Source organism: Puma concolor, chromosome C1 (assembly GCF_028749965.1).
Source record: "Puma concolor isolate L17-30 chromosome C1, mPumCon1.1.hap2, whole genome shotgun sequence".
In the NCBI taxonomy this organism is placed as follows: domain Eukaryota; kingdom Metazoa; phylum Chordata; class Mammalia; order Carnivora; family Felidae; genus Puma; species Puma concolor.
Window position 1 is genome coordinate 168,277,463 of NC_141674.1, and position 17,752 is coordinate 168,295,214.

Genomic DNA, 17,752 nt, shown 5'->3' on the forward strand with positions numbered 1-17,752 from the left:
GAGAAAGAGAGAGCAAGTAGGGGAGGGGCAAAAAGAAGGGGAGACACAGAAACAGAAGCAAGCTCCAGGCTCTGAGCTGTCAGCACAGAGCCTGATGCTGGGCTGGAACCCACAAACCATGAGATCATGACCTGAGCTGAAGTTGACGCCCAACCAACTAAGCCACCCAGGTGCCCCTAGGTGATTTTTCTCTAAGCTATTCATTACAGCTTCTCAAGTTACAAAATACTGGTAAGATTTCCTATATTTCTGTTAACAGTTCTGAAAGAGACCACTAATAAAACAAACCTTCATAAAACATTTAAATATGAAGCAGTGAAAAGTCAGGGCTATTTTATCTCACGGGAAATGTTTTATTTCCCCTCAAAGAGGGGGAAACACACACCCAAAAGCAATCATCCCCAAAATTAAAAACAAAATTAGAAAATAAAGGTCCAAAATATCACATTTAGGTCATGCATATTATGTCTAATCCCTTTACCCCAGGATTCTTCATATAAAAACACACAAATAATGCCATAATTGCTAAGAAGTCTAAGGAAATATTTTCCAAAACTGCAGAAAAAGGTGTGAAAATCTTTAACTACTTAATAAGAAATAACACTGCAAATTAGAGAATTATTAAAAAGTTCAAAAAGACACAAATAGGTAGGTATCAGTGCATTAGAATATTAAGCATACTAGCCAGTTCTTTATCTCCTGTAGAACTTTCTTTCAAATATTTACTGACAATGTCACCTATTCTAATCAAGGGATTGTTAGAAAAACTACATTTGAGCAGAAAAGCAAACCTCCTTAAAAATCAAACAATTCCTTACCTTGGAGAAAGAAGATACCATAAACTCAAGATTTCATTTCTCAAAAAAACATTTAAAATAATACATTTTCCTAAAGAATGTCTTTAGACTGACTCACTGGCAATACTTCTCCCCAAAATTCTGACAATCTCAAGAACACTCTCCATAACATTCTATAGTATTTTATCATTTTTCCCAGAGCATAACAGAGAAGTAGTATACAATGAGCTTGTTTTAAGAAAGGATTTACTAAATTGTTAATACTATAAAATACTGAATTAAAGGGAACTTCATTAAACCATCAAATAACATGATACACACCAAATAAATCAATCCTGACTTTTCCCATCTAACAAATGGTATGGATGATCTTTAATTTTAAAACAGTTATGTAAGATGCAGAGTGAGCTATTATAAACCATTTACAAAATTATCTATTTTTACATTCAATTTTAAGACTATATATAAATTATGATGAAAATGGTACTATACCTTCAAAAACAGAAGGGGAAATTATTTTCATAACCTAATCTTTGAAATTTTAACTATTATACTTTAAAAAAATTGACTGGTTTATTTTTCTAATTTTTACATTTCTTTTTAAGCAACTATAAGTGAGAAAAGGTTTGTAAGCCTAGCCTGACAACTCTTTGAAAGGGTAGAAAGTCTTTTACTGTTCATAAATGAAAGTTCAAATTTGATTTAATTACAACATATGCTTCCTTTTTTACCATAATTTTTGAGTACCAGAGATATCATCATATGCTAACTAATTATTTTGATGAAATGAGATTCATGTGTCAGAAAATCTATCTCAATCTTCGGAATGGGCAGAAGATATTACCGTTCTTTCAAGCAATGCTGGGTCTGTACCTTTGATTGACTTCCTATAGACTAGTCAGAGACAGGTTAATTTGTAGATATTGTTCAGAAAAAATGCAAATAGTTTATGATCAGTGAAACTGATCAGTTTTGGTCTAGTGAAATAAAGCATAACCTCAAATTTAGAATTTACGGATCTAAAGGACATTGAGCAGTTTTGCATCTAACTTGGCAATCTTATCTGTCTGTAAAAATCCTAAATTCCTCAAAAACTCTTAACCACACCTTACAAACTACTGATAACCTCATCAGACAATGATTTACCTATGTATGATTTGTGTTTATGTTATATTTGCAGGAGTGTCATGTTTTTACTTTTATGAAAATCATTCTTTTAACATATGCTTGATCTACTCAGGATTACGGTAGAGATCATATTCTGATTTTTGTCTAACTGCTAAATAATTCTAAATTATTTTCAACTATTCATCTCCATGAATAATATGTATAGATACCATTAAATTCTTGAAGAAAAGATTAATCAGTTACATTCAAAGTAGCTATCATTTTAAGCAGGAATCTAAACTTCAGATCTACCTCCAAAGAAATGTGAAACCTAGAAAACAAGCACAAAGGGAGCCAAAATAAAACAATGGAACTGCAAAAAGTTAGATAAAAAAGATCACTACCTTACATAAGTTTTTCAAACTTTTGCCAAGTCCATTCAAAGGAAATAAAAATCATGAAAATGTTTAAAGGTAAATACTACTTGAAAAAGTAAGAGGTTAAAGTAAGACAAATTATATAACTACACCACAATACTTAATTAACTAGCACATACGACTGCTCAACAAGTTTGAAGAGAAAGATATTTGGCCATATTGTCTTTAATCAAAACATTTGTGAAGGTTTTCTTTAGTATAGAAACTTACTTATAAAAAGATTCAGAACTTGTTTCTCCTTTATTCTCCCTAGAACATTCATTCTTTCCTAATAAAACATTCCCAAAAAAACCTAACACAGAACCTCTCACTCTTCAGGCACTCACATTTCATTTTTTATTTTACTTAATAGTAAAAATGTGTGTGGAAGATATGAATTAAAAATGTGTCTTTGCGGATTTACTACAGATTCATGTGTGTATATGTGTGTGTGTGTGTGTGTGTGTATATATATATATATATATTATTTCAATGTGTACGTCTGCTTGTATCTGTTAGCTGGGGAGTTATTTTTTCACTAAGGGAAAACTGCTTTCTGCAAAAACTAGAAAGAAGTCATAATACACGGAGCCAGAGGTGCTCCCAACAGAACGTGAAGGAAGTCTCTGGTCCTGGATCCTAGCATTAGTATGGCCTCAAAAAAAGAAAAAGGAAAAAACAGAATCAGATGCAGATTAAGAGGAGATAAGAGGGGCGCCTGGGTGGCGCAGTCGGTTAAGCGTCCGACTTCAGCCAGGTCACGATCTCACGGTCTGTGAGTTCGAGCCCCGCGTCGGGCTCTGGGCTGATGGCTCAGAGCCTGGAGCCTGTTTCCGATTCTGTGTCTCCCTCTCTCTCTGCCCCTCCCCCGTTCATGCTCTGTCTCTCTCTGTCCCAAAAATAAATAAACGTTGGAAAAAAAAAAAAAAGAGGAGATAAGAGAAGAAAACAATTTATAATGGTGGCTGATTAACATTGCCAGTAAATAACTTTTACTCTCATGAATAACAATAAAGAATAAGGTAAAGATCCTTTGTGATTATTAGTCTCCCAATTTGAGGATAAGGTTAATGCCGTACTACTTCAATTTTATCTTGTCATTTAATAGACTACAGATACTATCATCTAACCAGCAAAAACTATCAAAGCCACCAGGTAGAATGCTGCTGAAGGACAAAAAGTACATGAATATCTGAACTGCTAAAAGGGAAACTGAACAGGTAGGTACCTATTTCAGAGATAGGACAATACATAAGGAAATATTTAGGTGAGCAATGAGAGCTGAATATTCAATAGCTGATGAAAAACATCAGAGAAGTAAACAGGAAGAAAGTCATCTAGAAGAAAAATTTAGGAATGATGATGAGCGAGGAAATGTGAAATCATGTGGGAAAAACAAGCTGTCATTAAAACAACAAGTAGGTGTTTATTTGATGAATGTTGTTGACAGATGGTAATAAATAAACTTTTCTTATGGATTATTCTATAAAGTAAAACATACTGTTGCTTATAGGAATGCTGTACTTATAACAAAGTTGTACTTTAAAAATATTTAGTATATATCCAAAAACACAACCTTAATTACAACAGCCCAAATGATCCAAATAACATCAAGGAAAGTAATTTTTGATTAAACGAGAATCTATGTTGAATTTAATTATATATAGCTCTAAGTATCATATAATGGCTGTGTTGAACTGCCGCTTAAAGTTGAATGTGCTTGGCAGTACATTACCCAGCATTTGAAATTACTCTCATCTCATTAAGATATTAGGCTTTTTAATAAGTGCCTAGTGCTTATTTACTCGGGAAAATATCCTAGCTAAATCTCTTCAATGACTGAAAGAAAACAATATAGTGATATAAAAACTTTCATAGTTGGGTTTTAAACATCAATCTATGACACCAGATCTAAGCAGAGAGGAACTGTTTTCTACTTTATTTCCAAGATGCAATGTGTTTAGTCACTATGAACTCATATAGCATGAGACTCAACTAGGCACAGTATTTCTGAGCAGATGCCTATGCTTAAGCAGGATGTGACAGACTCTTCACAAAAGGGATCTTCTCTCCTATTCCGTGTTCGAAGCTTTAGTTTCTAAACCACTGGCCTCTGCTCACTTTCTCTCAGAGCAACATTTCCTGCACAACTGGCATGAACAGCAGACCTCCCTGCCTGTCAGAAGTACTCACTCATCATGGCAACATTCAGGCAACCTTTACTCTCTTCCCTCACTACACTTTTATTTCTCCTCCCTCAGATGCAGTTTCTCATTCAACTATCAGGGTAACACCTTTTCTAACGGTGTTAGAAGGCAGCCTTCCCCTACAGTGCCGGCACATCTTTCCACTAAGTCCACATTCACAGTCAAGTCAACCGATGACACGCAAGATAAAATGGGGGTGGGGGGGGGATTCAACTCCATCTGCATAGGATGTAGAAAGCTGAGATGAACAATACTCCAACCCTCAGAACACCACCACCAGCACCACCACCACCACCACCAAAATAATGCAAGTTAATCTGCAAAATGACAACTTTTCTTCAACACACAAGAGTTACCAGGAAAACCAATTAACCTGAAAAACAGGAATAGGTTAGCGCTTTCAAGAAAAGATGGGACTAGAACACTTGCTTTCCTGAGGAAAATGCCAGAAATGATACAAGCCAGGTAAGGATTAAGCTACCATTTTTAACAAATCGCTAAGGGCCAAATGTGAACCAATGTGAAAATACAAAACCTCTGGAAAGTACAGACACACGAAGAATTCAATCTCACTTGCAGGCTCTTCTACACAGACCTCCTGGGAATCATGAGAAAGATAAGGATGGTTAAGATAAGAAACTTCAGGGGCACCTAGGTGGCTCAGTTGGTTAAGCATCTTACTCTTGATGCATCTCACTCAAGTCATGATCTCATGGTTGTGAGATCGAGCCCCACGCCAGGCTCTGTGTTGAACGTGGACCCTACTTAAGATATTCTCTCTCTCTCTGCCCCCCATCTGACTTTCTCTCCCACTTGTACGTGCATGCACTCTCTCTCAAAACAAAAAAAAAAAAAAAAAAAAGGTAAGAAACTTGAAACAGCCTCTCTCAGATATAGACCTGGGAGACGTGAACAGCAGCCACCACTGAAAAGGCATGAAGATGAGACAGCCCAGATTCTTCAACTCTATCTCCTCTAGAGAACAAAAACCTTTGCATGCTGAGGGAAAGGGAACAGAACCCAGATGACCTTGGAGCACAAATACAGCCCCACTGTAGCTGGAGGAAAGGAAAAAAAAATCTTCTGGTGGAGGCAAGAATATATGATGAGCCCACACTATCACAGCCCTTCTAAAGCTGGGAAAGAGGGCTCTACTTCCTAGACTCAGTGTCACAAAGCCTGCCTAAGACTGAGACTGAACCAGAATAACAGAAAATGCCCCTCAGACAAACACTGAGTAGCAAGGAACAGCAGTCTTTGGTTGACTATATATTTGGTTGCATCTATAATGCAGAGAGAGATCTTTTCTGAGGCAAGGTACAAAGGAAAGACCTATAGCTGAGGGTGAAATAAACACTGAAAAAAACAGTCTCTGGCAAGCTAGCACCATCTTCAACACAAGGTAGCTCAAGAGGAATTTGAAGCCTGTGGTGCACTAAGGAAAATAAAAGCAACAACAAAAGCCAAAGCCAACTCAACTCCTGGCGCAGCTAACTCTCCTGCCCCACTAAAAACCTAGCGAAAACCAAGATGGGTCCATGAACAGGCACAAATACTATTTACTTCAGTCTTTACTATCCTAAACAACATGTCCAACATGCCACAAAAAATAACAAGGCATGCAAAAGGCAATCAGGAATCAAAGCAAATGACGTAACTAGAGTAAGACAGACCCAGATACTGGAACTATCAGGTAAGGAATTTAAAGTAACTATAATACATGCTAAAGGTTCTCATGGAAAAACTACAAGAAAACAGGCAAGAACAGATGGGGGATTTCAGCAAAAAGAAACTATAACGAAGAATCAAAAAGAAATACTACAAACAAAACACATGGTAACACAGATGAAGTTGAGTTTACAATGAATGACTCATCAATAAACTCACCAGTAAACCTGAAAATGTTATCAACAGATGGGCGCCTGGATGGCTCAGTTGGTTAAGTGGCTCTCTTTAGCTCAGGTCATGATCTCAGTTTGTGAGTTCAAGCCCCACGCTGGGTTCTGTGCTGACAGCTCAGAGCCTGGAGCCTGCTTCATATTCTATGTCTCCATCTCTCTCTGCCCCTCCCCCGCTCATGCTGTCTCTCTCTCTCTCTCTCTCAAAAATAAAATAAAAACATTAAAAAAAATTTTTTTTTAAAAAATGACAATGGATCAACAGGAAATACCCGAGGGGAAAAAAAAAAACATGGAAAAATAAAAGAGAACACCAACCCAGAAATTTTCAAATGGTCTAATATACATGCAATTAGAATTCTAGAAGAAGTAGAAAAAGAAAATGGAGCAGATAAAATATTTGAAAAGTAAGAATTTTCCAAAATTGATGGCAGACATCAAACCAGAGATGCAAGAAGTTCAGGGAACACCAAAGAGAATAAATACTAAATAAAATACATCAAGGCATTACATAATAAAACTGCAGAAAAAACAAAAACTAAATGAAAAATCTTGAAGGTGGCAAATGGGGGAAAAAATATATGGCACACAGGGGACCAAGGATACAAATAACAGAACTCTCCACAGGAGCTATGGAAATAAGTCACTGGTATGATAATGTCCTGAAAGACACAATGAAACAAAATTCTATAACCACCGAAAATACCTTTCAGAACCATATTAGAAATAATGGTTTTTGTTTGTTTGGTTTTTTCAGGGAAAAAAAAAAGGCTGAAAAAATTCAATGATAACAGACCTGCACTGCAAGACACATTAAAGGAAGCCTTTTAGACAGAGGACTATATTAGACAAAAAGATGAATCTCCAAAAAGAAATGAAGAACACCAGAAACGGCATAAAGATGAAATTCTTTTTTTATTTTGAACTGATGTAAAGAGACTATCTATGACAAAAATAGTAGCCATCTATTGTGTGTTTACAGAATAGAAGTAAAATGTATGAAAACAAGGGGAGAAAATACTGGATATACAGTGTTTTAGGTAATTTCCACTATATGTTAAGTGGTATATTATTTGCAAGTAATAGTCCATTAATTAAAGATGTATATTATAGGGGCACTTGAGTGGCCCAGTCCGTTAAGTGTCAGACTTCAGCTCAGGCCATGATCTTGCGGTTCATGAGTCCGAGCCCTGCATCAGGCTGTGTGCTGACAGCTCAGAGCCTGGAGCCTGCTTCCAATTCTGTCTCCTTCTCTCTGCCCCTCCCCTGCTCATGCTCTATCTCTCTCTCTCTCAAAAAGAAATAAACATTAAAAAAAAAAAAGATGTAGACTGTAAATCTAGGGTGTACACACACAAAAAAAATCTAAATAAGAGATATAAACTACAATACGGATAAAATGTTATCATAAAAAATAATCCAAAAAATAGAAAAAGAACCAAAAAATACACAAAACCTAGCAAGACAGATTTTAAACCACCTGGTTTTATGAAATACTAAAATAACAGATTATCAGAATGGATATGAAGCAAGACCTAGGGGCACCTGGGTGCTCAATCAGGCATCTGACTTCGGCTCAGGTCATGATCTCGTATTTCATGGGTTTGAGCACTATCGCCAACGGCCAAAGTATGGAGAGAACCCAAATGTCCATCAACAGATGAATGGATAAAGAAGGTGTGGTATATATATACAATGGAGTATTGCTCAGCAATCAAAAAGAATGAAATCTTGCCATCTGCAACAACGTGGATGGAACTAGAGTGTATTATGCTAAGCAAAAGCAGTCAGAGAAAGACAAACATCATATGACTTCACTCATATGTGGAATTTAAGATACAAAACAGATGAATATAAGGGAAGGGAAACAAAAATAATATAAAAACAGGGAGGGAGACTCTCTCGCCCTGTATTTAAGAGACTCTTAAATACAGAGAACTGAGGGGTTTGTTGCTGGAGGGGTTGTGGGTGGGGGGATGGGCTAAATGGGCAAGGGTTAAGGAGGACACTTGCTGGGATGAGCAGAGGGTGTTATATGTAGGGGATGAATCACTGGATTCTATCTCTGAAATCATTATTGCACTGTATGCTAACTTGGATATAAACTTAAAAATAATAATTTTAAAAATATGTTACAACTAGGAAAGAAAACGCTAAAAAATACAGAGTGATACAAATGAAAACAAGAAAGAATTTGTGGTCTTTGACAAGGAATCATAATCTATTCAACAAATATGTGAATGTCAATTATAAACTAATCATTGCTTAGGCACTGTGTGAGAACTGCTTGAGCACAGCTTAGTATCCAATGACAAGCAAACAAAATAATATCAGCAAAATGCTATTTTTAAAGATACAACACACTTCTGCTTGTTTATATAGAGTATATTTACCTCAAAGCCAAGTCTATCCTTTTCTTTCCAAAAACAAAAATGTGTTACTTTCTTATCCCAGAATTCATCCGGCTTCACTACACAAACAAGGGACACCTCAGCTGGAACAACATTCTATGAAATAGAAAAAATAATAATTATAAATTAGACATGTAAAATGAATAATTTATTAACACCATAAATTACTAAATGTTCACGGTTAGGCTGAATAATTAAAAGACCTTTGGAAAAGAATTAAAATAATAAATAAATATTCCAAACTTCAAAACATACATGGCAATAAAGAAATACTTGGAAAGACAAGCTGATTCAGAAAAGACTTCAAATAAACAATGTAATAAAAACAGTACATGTGGGGATGCCTAGATGGCTCAGTCTGTTAAGTGTCCGACTTTGGCTCAGGTCATAAGCTCATGGTTCATGAGTTCAACCTCAGCATCAGGCTCTACTCTTGACAGTGCAGAGCCTGCTTGGGATTCTCTCTCTCTCCCCCATTCTCTGTCACTCCCCCACAATCTCTCTCTCAAAATAAACAAACTTTAAAAATAAATAAATAAACACCGTACATATGAAATTACTTTTGTGTTTTACTGAATCTTTGTAATAGGTAATGTTCAGATTAAACTACAATATAATTTAAATTAAATAACTATCAAATTTTGTTTTTGTGTTCAAAAAATTTTTTGGGCATAATAAAATCATCTTGGAGAATTTCTTCAAATGATGTAAAATCAATTTTTTCACAAAATAAATTTTTTTCTGGCAATTATACAAAACAGCCAAGATTCTACTTGATTATTAACTTGAAGAAGAGGATAAGCTTTGACAAATACAATTTCACATTTACTAGATATGGTTATTCATATTACCTTAAAAAGAATGGAAATTAACATTTACTGAGTCAATAAATATTCCATGTATATTTTATCAGCAAACCCATATAGTCTATCTTTAAAATAGATCTGAGGGCGCCTGGGTAGCTCAGTCAGTTGAGCGTTCAACTTTGGCTCAGGTTGTGATCTCTCGGTTCATGAGTTCGAGCCCCATGTCAGGCTCTATGCTAACAGCTCGGAGCCTGGAGCTGTTTCGGATTCTGTGTCTCCTCTCTTTCTGCCCCTCCCCTGCTCATACGCATGCACGAGTGCTCTCTCTCTCTCTCAATAAATAATACAATACATCTTAAATCTATCCATTTCTACCACCTGCATTGCTAACATTCCCAAACTAGTCAGCCTTTTAATTTTTTTTTTTTTTTTCCAACGTTTATTTATTTTTTGGGACAGAGAGAGACAGAGCATGAATGGGGGAGGGGCAGAGAGAGAGGGAGACACAGAATCGGAAACAGGCTCCAGGCTCTGAGCCATCAGCCCAGAGCCTGACGCGGGGCTCGAACTCACGGACCGTGAGATCGTAACCTGGCTGAAGTCGGACGCTTAACCGACTGCGCCACCCAGGCACCCCACTAGTCAGCCTTTTAAAATATCCTCTTAACAGGCCTCCCTTCTTCATATTTTCTCCTGCTCAGAGTAAAATTCAAACTCCTACCAAGGCCTAGAAAGCCCTCCAAGCTCAGGGCCCCAATGACCCTCAGACCTCACCTCAAACCCCTCTCCCCATAGATCACTCCCCTACCACAGCCACACTAAGTTTCCTGCTGTTCCTGCCTCAAGCTTATGCCCTTGATGTTTCCTCAATCAGGAATGTTTTTTGCCCCGTACACAGAAGAATGCTCCCTCTATTTAAGATTCTACTCAAATATTCCCTTTTCAGACAGACCTTCCCTGACGACCCTATCTAAAGTAGCACCATATGACTCGGTCTCCTTTTACCACTATATTTTTCTTCATAGCATTTATCACTATCTGATGTTACATTACTTAGTAATTTGCCTAATTACTTACTATCTGTAGTAATGTACTACTTTATGTAAGATATCTAATATCTTACTATCATGTCAGTCCTAGATCTCCAGCCTTTGATAGTGCCTGGTATATAGAAGACACTCCATAAATAACTAAATAAATGAATTCACATTAAATAAAATTGAGAGAATGAGATCTACTTGAATTTCACAGAAGAATAAACAGAGTTTCAAAGAACTAAAGTAACTTGTCCAATATGACAGAGTTGTTCAGTGATGGAGCTTAAAGAGAAACCAGATCTGACTCTAAAGTTCTATCACACCATTTCAAATGTTCTAGACCAGGAGTCAGTAAATTCTCTCTCAAAGTGTAGACAGTAAACATTTTAGGCTTTGTAGGCGATATAGTCTCTGTTGCAACTACTTCAATCCTGTCATTATAGTATGAAAGCAGCCATAAACCATATAAATGAATGGGCATAGTTGAGTTCCAACAAAACTTTATTTATGAATTCTAGGGGTCAAATACCATTCAAGACCATAAATGGCAAAACTGAATAACAATAATAATAAATTATGGTTATAATTAATTATTATTAAGGAGAAAATAGAAATCTTTCCATTTAAACATGTTATTGGGCACGTCACAAATCTAGTGCCCCCTGCAATTACCAGGCTATGAATTAGTTAAGTAAATTCAACAGTATCAAAGTTACCAGAGAGGCTGGGAAACTTAGGGTAGACTGAGGTTTATTTATATATTGACTTTTGGAAGACTATTATTTCAAAATCACTGAATATTAAAGTTGCAAGAAACAAGAGAAACCAAACTCATTTTAGAGAATATTAGTTACAAAGCCAACACTAAGCTCTGGGATCCCAAACAACTGGTACTCGTACCTTTTGAAATTAAAGCAATGAATGATTTTGTATGAAGAAAATGCTTGAGTAAACAAAAGGCCATTGCAACTTCTGAAAATGTTAACTACTAATAAATCCAAAAGTTGTTAAAATACCTATCGGAAAAGAAATCCCAAGAGGGGATTAAATCATCCATTGACTGTTCTTCAAAACTGCCAATGATCAAAGTCCAGTTCAAACAGCAAGCCCCAAACAGGTCATCTGTGACACAGGTGAATGACAGGATGAAAGGAAGAACAACACAAGGTCATAATTAATGGATTTCTCACCTAATAGTTATTTTAACAACTTTTACTGAGAAGAATTCATCTTCATGGGTGGGATATAAAAGTACTCAGAACATATCTGACAGAAAAAGTTATGGGATATCAATCTGTGCTCCCTTAAAAACTGATCCTCTAGAGGCTATATCCTTTCCAACTCGAAGGAGTAATCCTAATGATGAAGGTTTAGGCCACACGTTTGAATACAAGGTAATGGGTACCTTATTTGGGAACCTCCTCCAATACATCCCACTGGTAAATATACACTTTGTAAAGGATAAAAACAAGACTTAGGGGTTGGACCATGTTAAGTTCTAACCGTGGCTCTTTCCCATGTTCACTGTATGAACCTGGCTAAGTTACTTAAAATCTTTGAGCCTCAGTTGACCCTTGGGGATAACAAAACCTGCCTCCCAAGGTTCTGAGGATAAAATTAAACGACATAATTTACATACGAAGCTTAGTACAGTCTTAACCATATTAACCATATGCTTAATCATATTAACACTAAAAATATCCTCATCCCTCAAATCCCTTTTTCCTAATAGTCCCAAATAAAAAATGAAATACTAAGAATCATTCTCCATGGGGCACCTGGGTGGCTCAGTCAGCTGAGCACCTGACTCTTGATTTCAGCTCAGGTCATGATCTCACAGTTCATGGGATTGAGCCCCATGTCGGCTCTGTGCTGACAGCACAGAGCCTGCTTGGGATCCTCTTCCCCTCTTTCTGCCCCTCCCTGTCTCTGCCTGCGTGCTTTCTCTCTCTCTCTCACACAATAAATAAATAAACATTAACAAAAAAAAAAAAAAAAAAAGATCATTCTCCTTAGTTATCATTTGAAATTTTACATTATCTTCCTTTCCACAGAACCCCAAAGCAGCTACTAATTATTTCCCAATCCATTTAAAATTCTTGATCTTTCTTCCAATATCATTAATATTTACTTAACTGAATTTCACTATCCTATGTAACTGCCAACTTCTATTTTCCCCAAACCGACCTGCCATCGACTCTCTTCATTATATTTGCTTCATTTCTGAACTATCACTAAGTCAGTGTCCCTGCCAGGAATGCCCTTTTCACTTTCTTTCATCTAAATTAGATCATCTCTTTTATTTAACTCACTTAACTTCTACATTCTCTTGAAGCCCTTCTACAGAAACCCAGATATGTGTAAGCAATCTGCCTTTCAATCACTCAAATGTTTTATTTTTCTATTTCAGATCACAACATCTTCAATACCCTTATAATAAAGCAACAAATAGTTACTAGGTCCCTAGAACATGCGAAGGATCATGAAAACGTTCTGTGAGGAACACAGAAAAACACAGACTAGGCTCAGACCACGGACTTTGTAACTGCAGCTGTTTATTAAATGCTGGTTTGTGGGCTGCTAAAATCCCCAAGGACACAACTGTCAAGTACATTTCTTCTGGCTTAGAAATAAATAACAACACCATCATGAGTCCTGGTGCTTTTCGGAGGAAAGGAACAAAAGGGAAAAGACTGCTCAGAACCACATGAGAAGCTTTTTCAGAACAGACTTACCCAAATCGTGCTCTCTACCTACAGGATCAGAATGGAGTAGACAGGGGATGATGCAGATACCACAGCCTGCAAAAGCTCCCAGTTAAGTCCGACAACATCACACTTTTAGTCTCACTGGCCTACTTATTAAATTTATTAAACATGACGTACTATTTTTGATCATTTACAAACCTTTAGGTCTGAAATTTATTTTACTAATCAAAGTCATACCTCTAAGAATTGAATTTTAAAAATCCAGTAGTGTCCATTTCAGAACTCAGTCACTGCCGAGAAGTCTGGGCACAGTCCAATAAATGAAATGCATTTCCATTATCACTTTATCTGTTGCTATAAAATAAAACCATTTCCTGATAGACAAAAATAAAATTACCTGTAGCATTAAGACTACTGTTTTCACCACATTCCACTGTGATTTTCTGCCATCCACAATCACGGTAAATCCTCTAGCCTTACACTTTTCACTGAAACAACAACAACAAAAAATTACAAAACATTAAAACGGCCTTCATATTTTGTTCTTTATAATCCTAAATAAAGTTTATAGCTTAATCATATATGGAGCAGCATTAATCTCACTTGATCTGGCTTACGCTGTCATTAATAAAATGTTTAAGAGTATCCTTTCAGTTTTCTCAAACAATTTACTTTTTTCATTTCAGGAAATGTTGACAATCTACAAACTAATCTGGCAAGAAAATTATTCTGAAAGTACAGAATGTCAATGCCCTAAAAAAAGGAAGAAATCAAAGCAACATTCAAATAATCTCAAAAGTCTTTCAATTTCTTCATCTGTAAAATGGGATCACAGTGAAGTAGATAACTAGTGGCTGCCAAGTGCTTACAGATTCTTACCTCTCCTTCCTGCTAGAAGTATAAGGTTAAAACAGGTAGAAAATAGTGTAAGCTATGACTAACCAATAGAAATGGATTCCCTGGTATTCTTTTTAGGAAATTTAATGAGATGAGGTAGAATTTGGTCTACATAGTAATTCAAAGCCTGAATACTCCATGTATGAACATACCACCCACCTCTGCATTCTCAGATATTTGACCAACAAAATAAATATCTTCAGTATTGGAATGTGTTACTGCTATATATTATATTCAATTATTCAAGTATTAAACACTTCCCAAAAGCCTACCCTAGTAAAATGCAACAACTGTGTTGAAAAACTCCATCCTACAGACCAAACTACATAGATGCTTTATTATTATTATCTACTTATAAAATCAATTCAGTGCAAGGATCTCAACTGTCCTCCCTCCAATACAATAGAAGACATTTAGTTTTACTTAGCAGGGCAAGGAATTGGTAGTGAAACCTCTCCACACTCAAAGTTCTATCAGTTACATACATTATAGGAAAGGTAATTAGCAACCCTTTCCTAAAATATAAATCCAACAATCCAGGGGATTTTACCAATCCTGCCTTACTTCCTCCAACTATTCACATTAGCCTCAAGATGGTTCTTGGAAAAGTGAGGTCTAATTCCACTGACAAACAATAAAGTTTTAAGAATGGGGATGGTATTATTAAAGGTTTCTAAGATCCCCTGTAGGCAGGGATAGAAGCTGAGTTTCCAAAGGAAACAGAGAACTACTCAAAAGATGAGGCAAATTGAAAAAATGTCCATACAAAAAATCTGCACACAAACGTTCACAGCAGCATAATTCCTAACAGCCAAAAGCAGAAACAACTCAAATGTCCATCAATGATGAACAGGAAAACAAAATGTGGTGATCTATACAATGCAATATTGTTCAATACAAAAAGGAATGAAGTACTGGTACATACTACAACATAGATTAACCTTGAAAACATTATGCTACGTGAAAGAAGCCAGACACAAAAGCCCACATATTGTATGATTCCATTTACATGAAACTTCCAGAATAAACAAATCCACAGAGACAGAAAACAGATTAAGAGCTGCCAAGGGCTAGGAGGAGAAGAGACTGGGGAGTGAATTCTAATGGGTACAACATTTTGGGGGGGAGGGGGCAAATAATAAGAGTGCATGATGGATACACAACCTTGTCAATATACTGAAAACCACTAAACTGTACAGTTAAAAAGGTGATGTTTAAGGTATGTGAATTATATCTCAATTAAAACAATGGTTAAGTACTCTGTTTTTGGATTTTGCATTTTAAAACAAAGGATTCATTAGGTATTCTTTGGGAGAAAAAATGTGAGATAATACAATGATCACTTTGGATTAGCAAGAGCATATAAAGACTTGCTTGGGGAAGCAAATCTGATACCTAACTGCTAGTTGAAGGATCAGGTAAGGAAGAAATTCCTGGAGTTTCCCAGCAACAAGACATCTAGGAAGATCACTTTAACTTAGGTAGGATACAAGACCAAGAGAGGTCAACCTAGGTCAGGTAGCTGGCTGTTGAGTAGTCTTCAGAAAAGTAAAACCAACTGAGGGTCTCTGCCAATGCATTGTAGAAATTTGCAGGAGCAGGACATAAGACACACAGAGCTGTTCAGTGGAAGGCCTCCCCTCACCGGTACTAGAGACAAGATCAGTGTGCCATCCCCATAATTTGGTACTTTCTTTTCAATTGGCATCTGCATCTCGGAGATACAGGTTACACAACCATTTTGTTAAAGAAGTTTTATGTGAATAATACATTTATATTTCAAAGCACACTCTAAATTAATCTGTATGTTAAGACAAAGAAAGGAAGTTTGAAAATACCATCTGCAGTAATCTTAAGGGCGTAAAAGTGCTCTAAATTTATCTTTTGGGGTAGTTAAAAAAACACCCTTAATCATAATTTTCTCACATTTTACTAAGATAATGAAAATAAAATTGAAGGATACTATTTGAAAATTGCAAGACCAGTGATGTCTCAACTATGGGAATGGATCGTGGGTTTTTGTTTTGTTTTTACATTCCTACAAGTGGAGAGATAGTTTCAACTCTTTTCTAGTATTTTAAGTTTAGGAGCATGTTCTGTCCTCTATAAAGGGTATGTTAGAGTAGCTGCAGTGCTAATATTAATAAATTTCTATACTTTTAATATGTTTATAATTACATCTAAAGAACAATAAAAACAATCTATTAAGACTGTCTCGTTGGTCCTCCCCCATTTGAGCCTTTCAAGGGTGAGGTAGCTACATTAAAACAACTATTAAAAGAGGAGAGGCTCCTTAAGAAGCTCACTCACTTTGACTAGAAACAGACTGGGGATTTCTGGGGTTCAGTACACTGTAGCTCTTCACTAATTTCTTTAAAACTCTTCCACTTATAGAGCTCTGTTTATACTTAAATAATAGCAACTAATTTCACTTATGCTTTTATTATAACTTATTTACAATGTATCCTTAGATAACATGCTTCCAGAAAGCAAGGATATTATCTGACTGATATCCTGGCAGCTTTAGCACAGTGCTTTAAATATAGATACCCTTTAAAAATATTAGAGGGTGTACACTGTATCACTCCCCAGTCAGAAAGCAACAAGTGGCTTTCCTTCTCCTTCAGAACGGAGGCCCTTACCATGGTTTACAAGATTCTCTCTATGATCTGTTTCTAGCCTCTCTGACCACTGTTCTAGAACTCTGTCCCTCTCTCAAACTGCTCCCACCAAATTACCTCCTTGCTGATTCCACAAGCCTGCTTTCACCTCAGGGCATCTGCACTAACTGCTCTTTCATAAATGCTCTTTCCTAAATGCTCTTCCATCAGATATCTGTGCTACTTGCCCCTCACTTCCATCAGCTCTGGTAAAATATTATCTTATCATTTTGTGAAATAGTACCACACACACCATCCTTAACTCTTTTCATGTTTTGTCTTCATAGCATTCATAAACATCCAACAAACTGTGTGCTTATTGGTAATATTCATTTGATCATTAGCTATAAGGCCCATAAGGGGAGGGACTGGGTCTCCTCTCTTCACCCATTTCCTCAGCACCTAGAACAGTGAGGAGTTCATTGCAGGGTCTCACATATTTACTGAGTGACTACAGACTTGTGGTATTAACAACTGTATAATTTTTTGGCAACTCATTAAAGCTCTGCGTTCTGGTGTTTATTCTGTAACATAAATGAGTTTTTCTACAATTTTGAAGAATTGACTTAAGACCCAAGTTTGAATGAAAAAAAATAAAATAAAACTAAAGAAAATGGAAGGGTGACTTCTATAGATATTGAATCACTACAGAATCAATACTAATCTGATCAAGACTAATCTGGGCAAGTACTTGGCAGCATTTCTATAAAGAAGATTTAAGAGTGGGGAGATGATTCTTAAGGTAACTTTCCAATCCTGATGATGTACCATGATTCTATATTGGGATGGTCAACAAGTTCCTAAACTT

The 17,752-nt window shown here is 36.3% G+C and overlaps 1 protein-coding gene across 9 annotated transcripts in view; it reads right to left on the bottom strand.

Moving 5' to 3' along the window:
• Positions 1 to 17,752, bottom strand: part of SESTD1 (SEC14 and spectrin domain containing 1) — a 158,384-nt gene that overhangs the window by 66,567 nt on the left and 74,065 nt on the right. For all 9 annotated transcript variants that reach the window (XR_015255363.1, XR_015255362.1, XR_015255360.1 and 6 more), the window contains 2 exons: positions 13,785 to 13,875; positions 8,819 to 8,932 (listed from right to left, as the gene is read on the bottom strand). Coding sequence is in view for 6 of the 9 variants with exons in the window: in XM_086719055.1 (XP_086575181.1) it covers positions 8,819 to 8,932; positions 13,785 to 13,875 (205 nt within the window). In the remaining 3 variants the exon portion in view is untranslated. The remainder of the gene's footprint in view (positions 1 to 8,818; positions 8,933 to 13,784; positions 13,876 to 17,752) is intronic.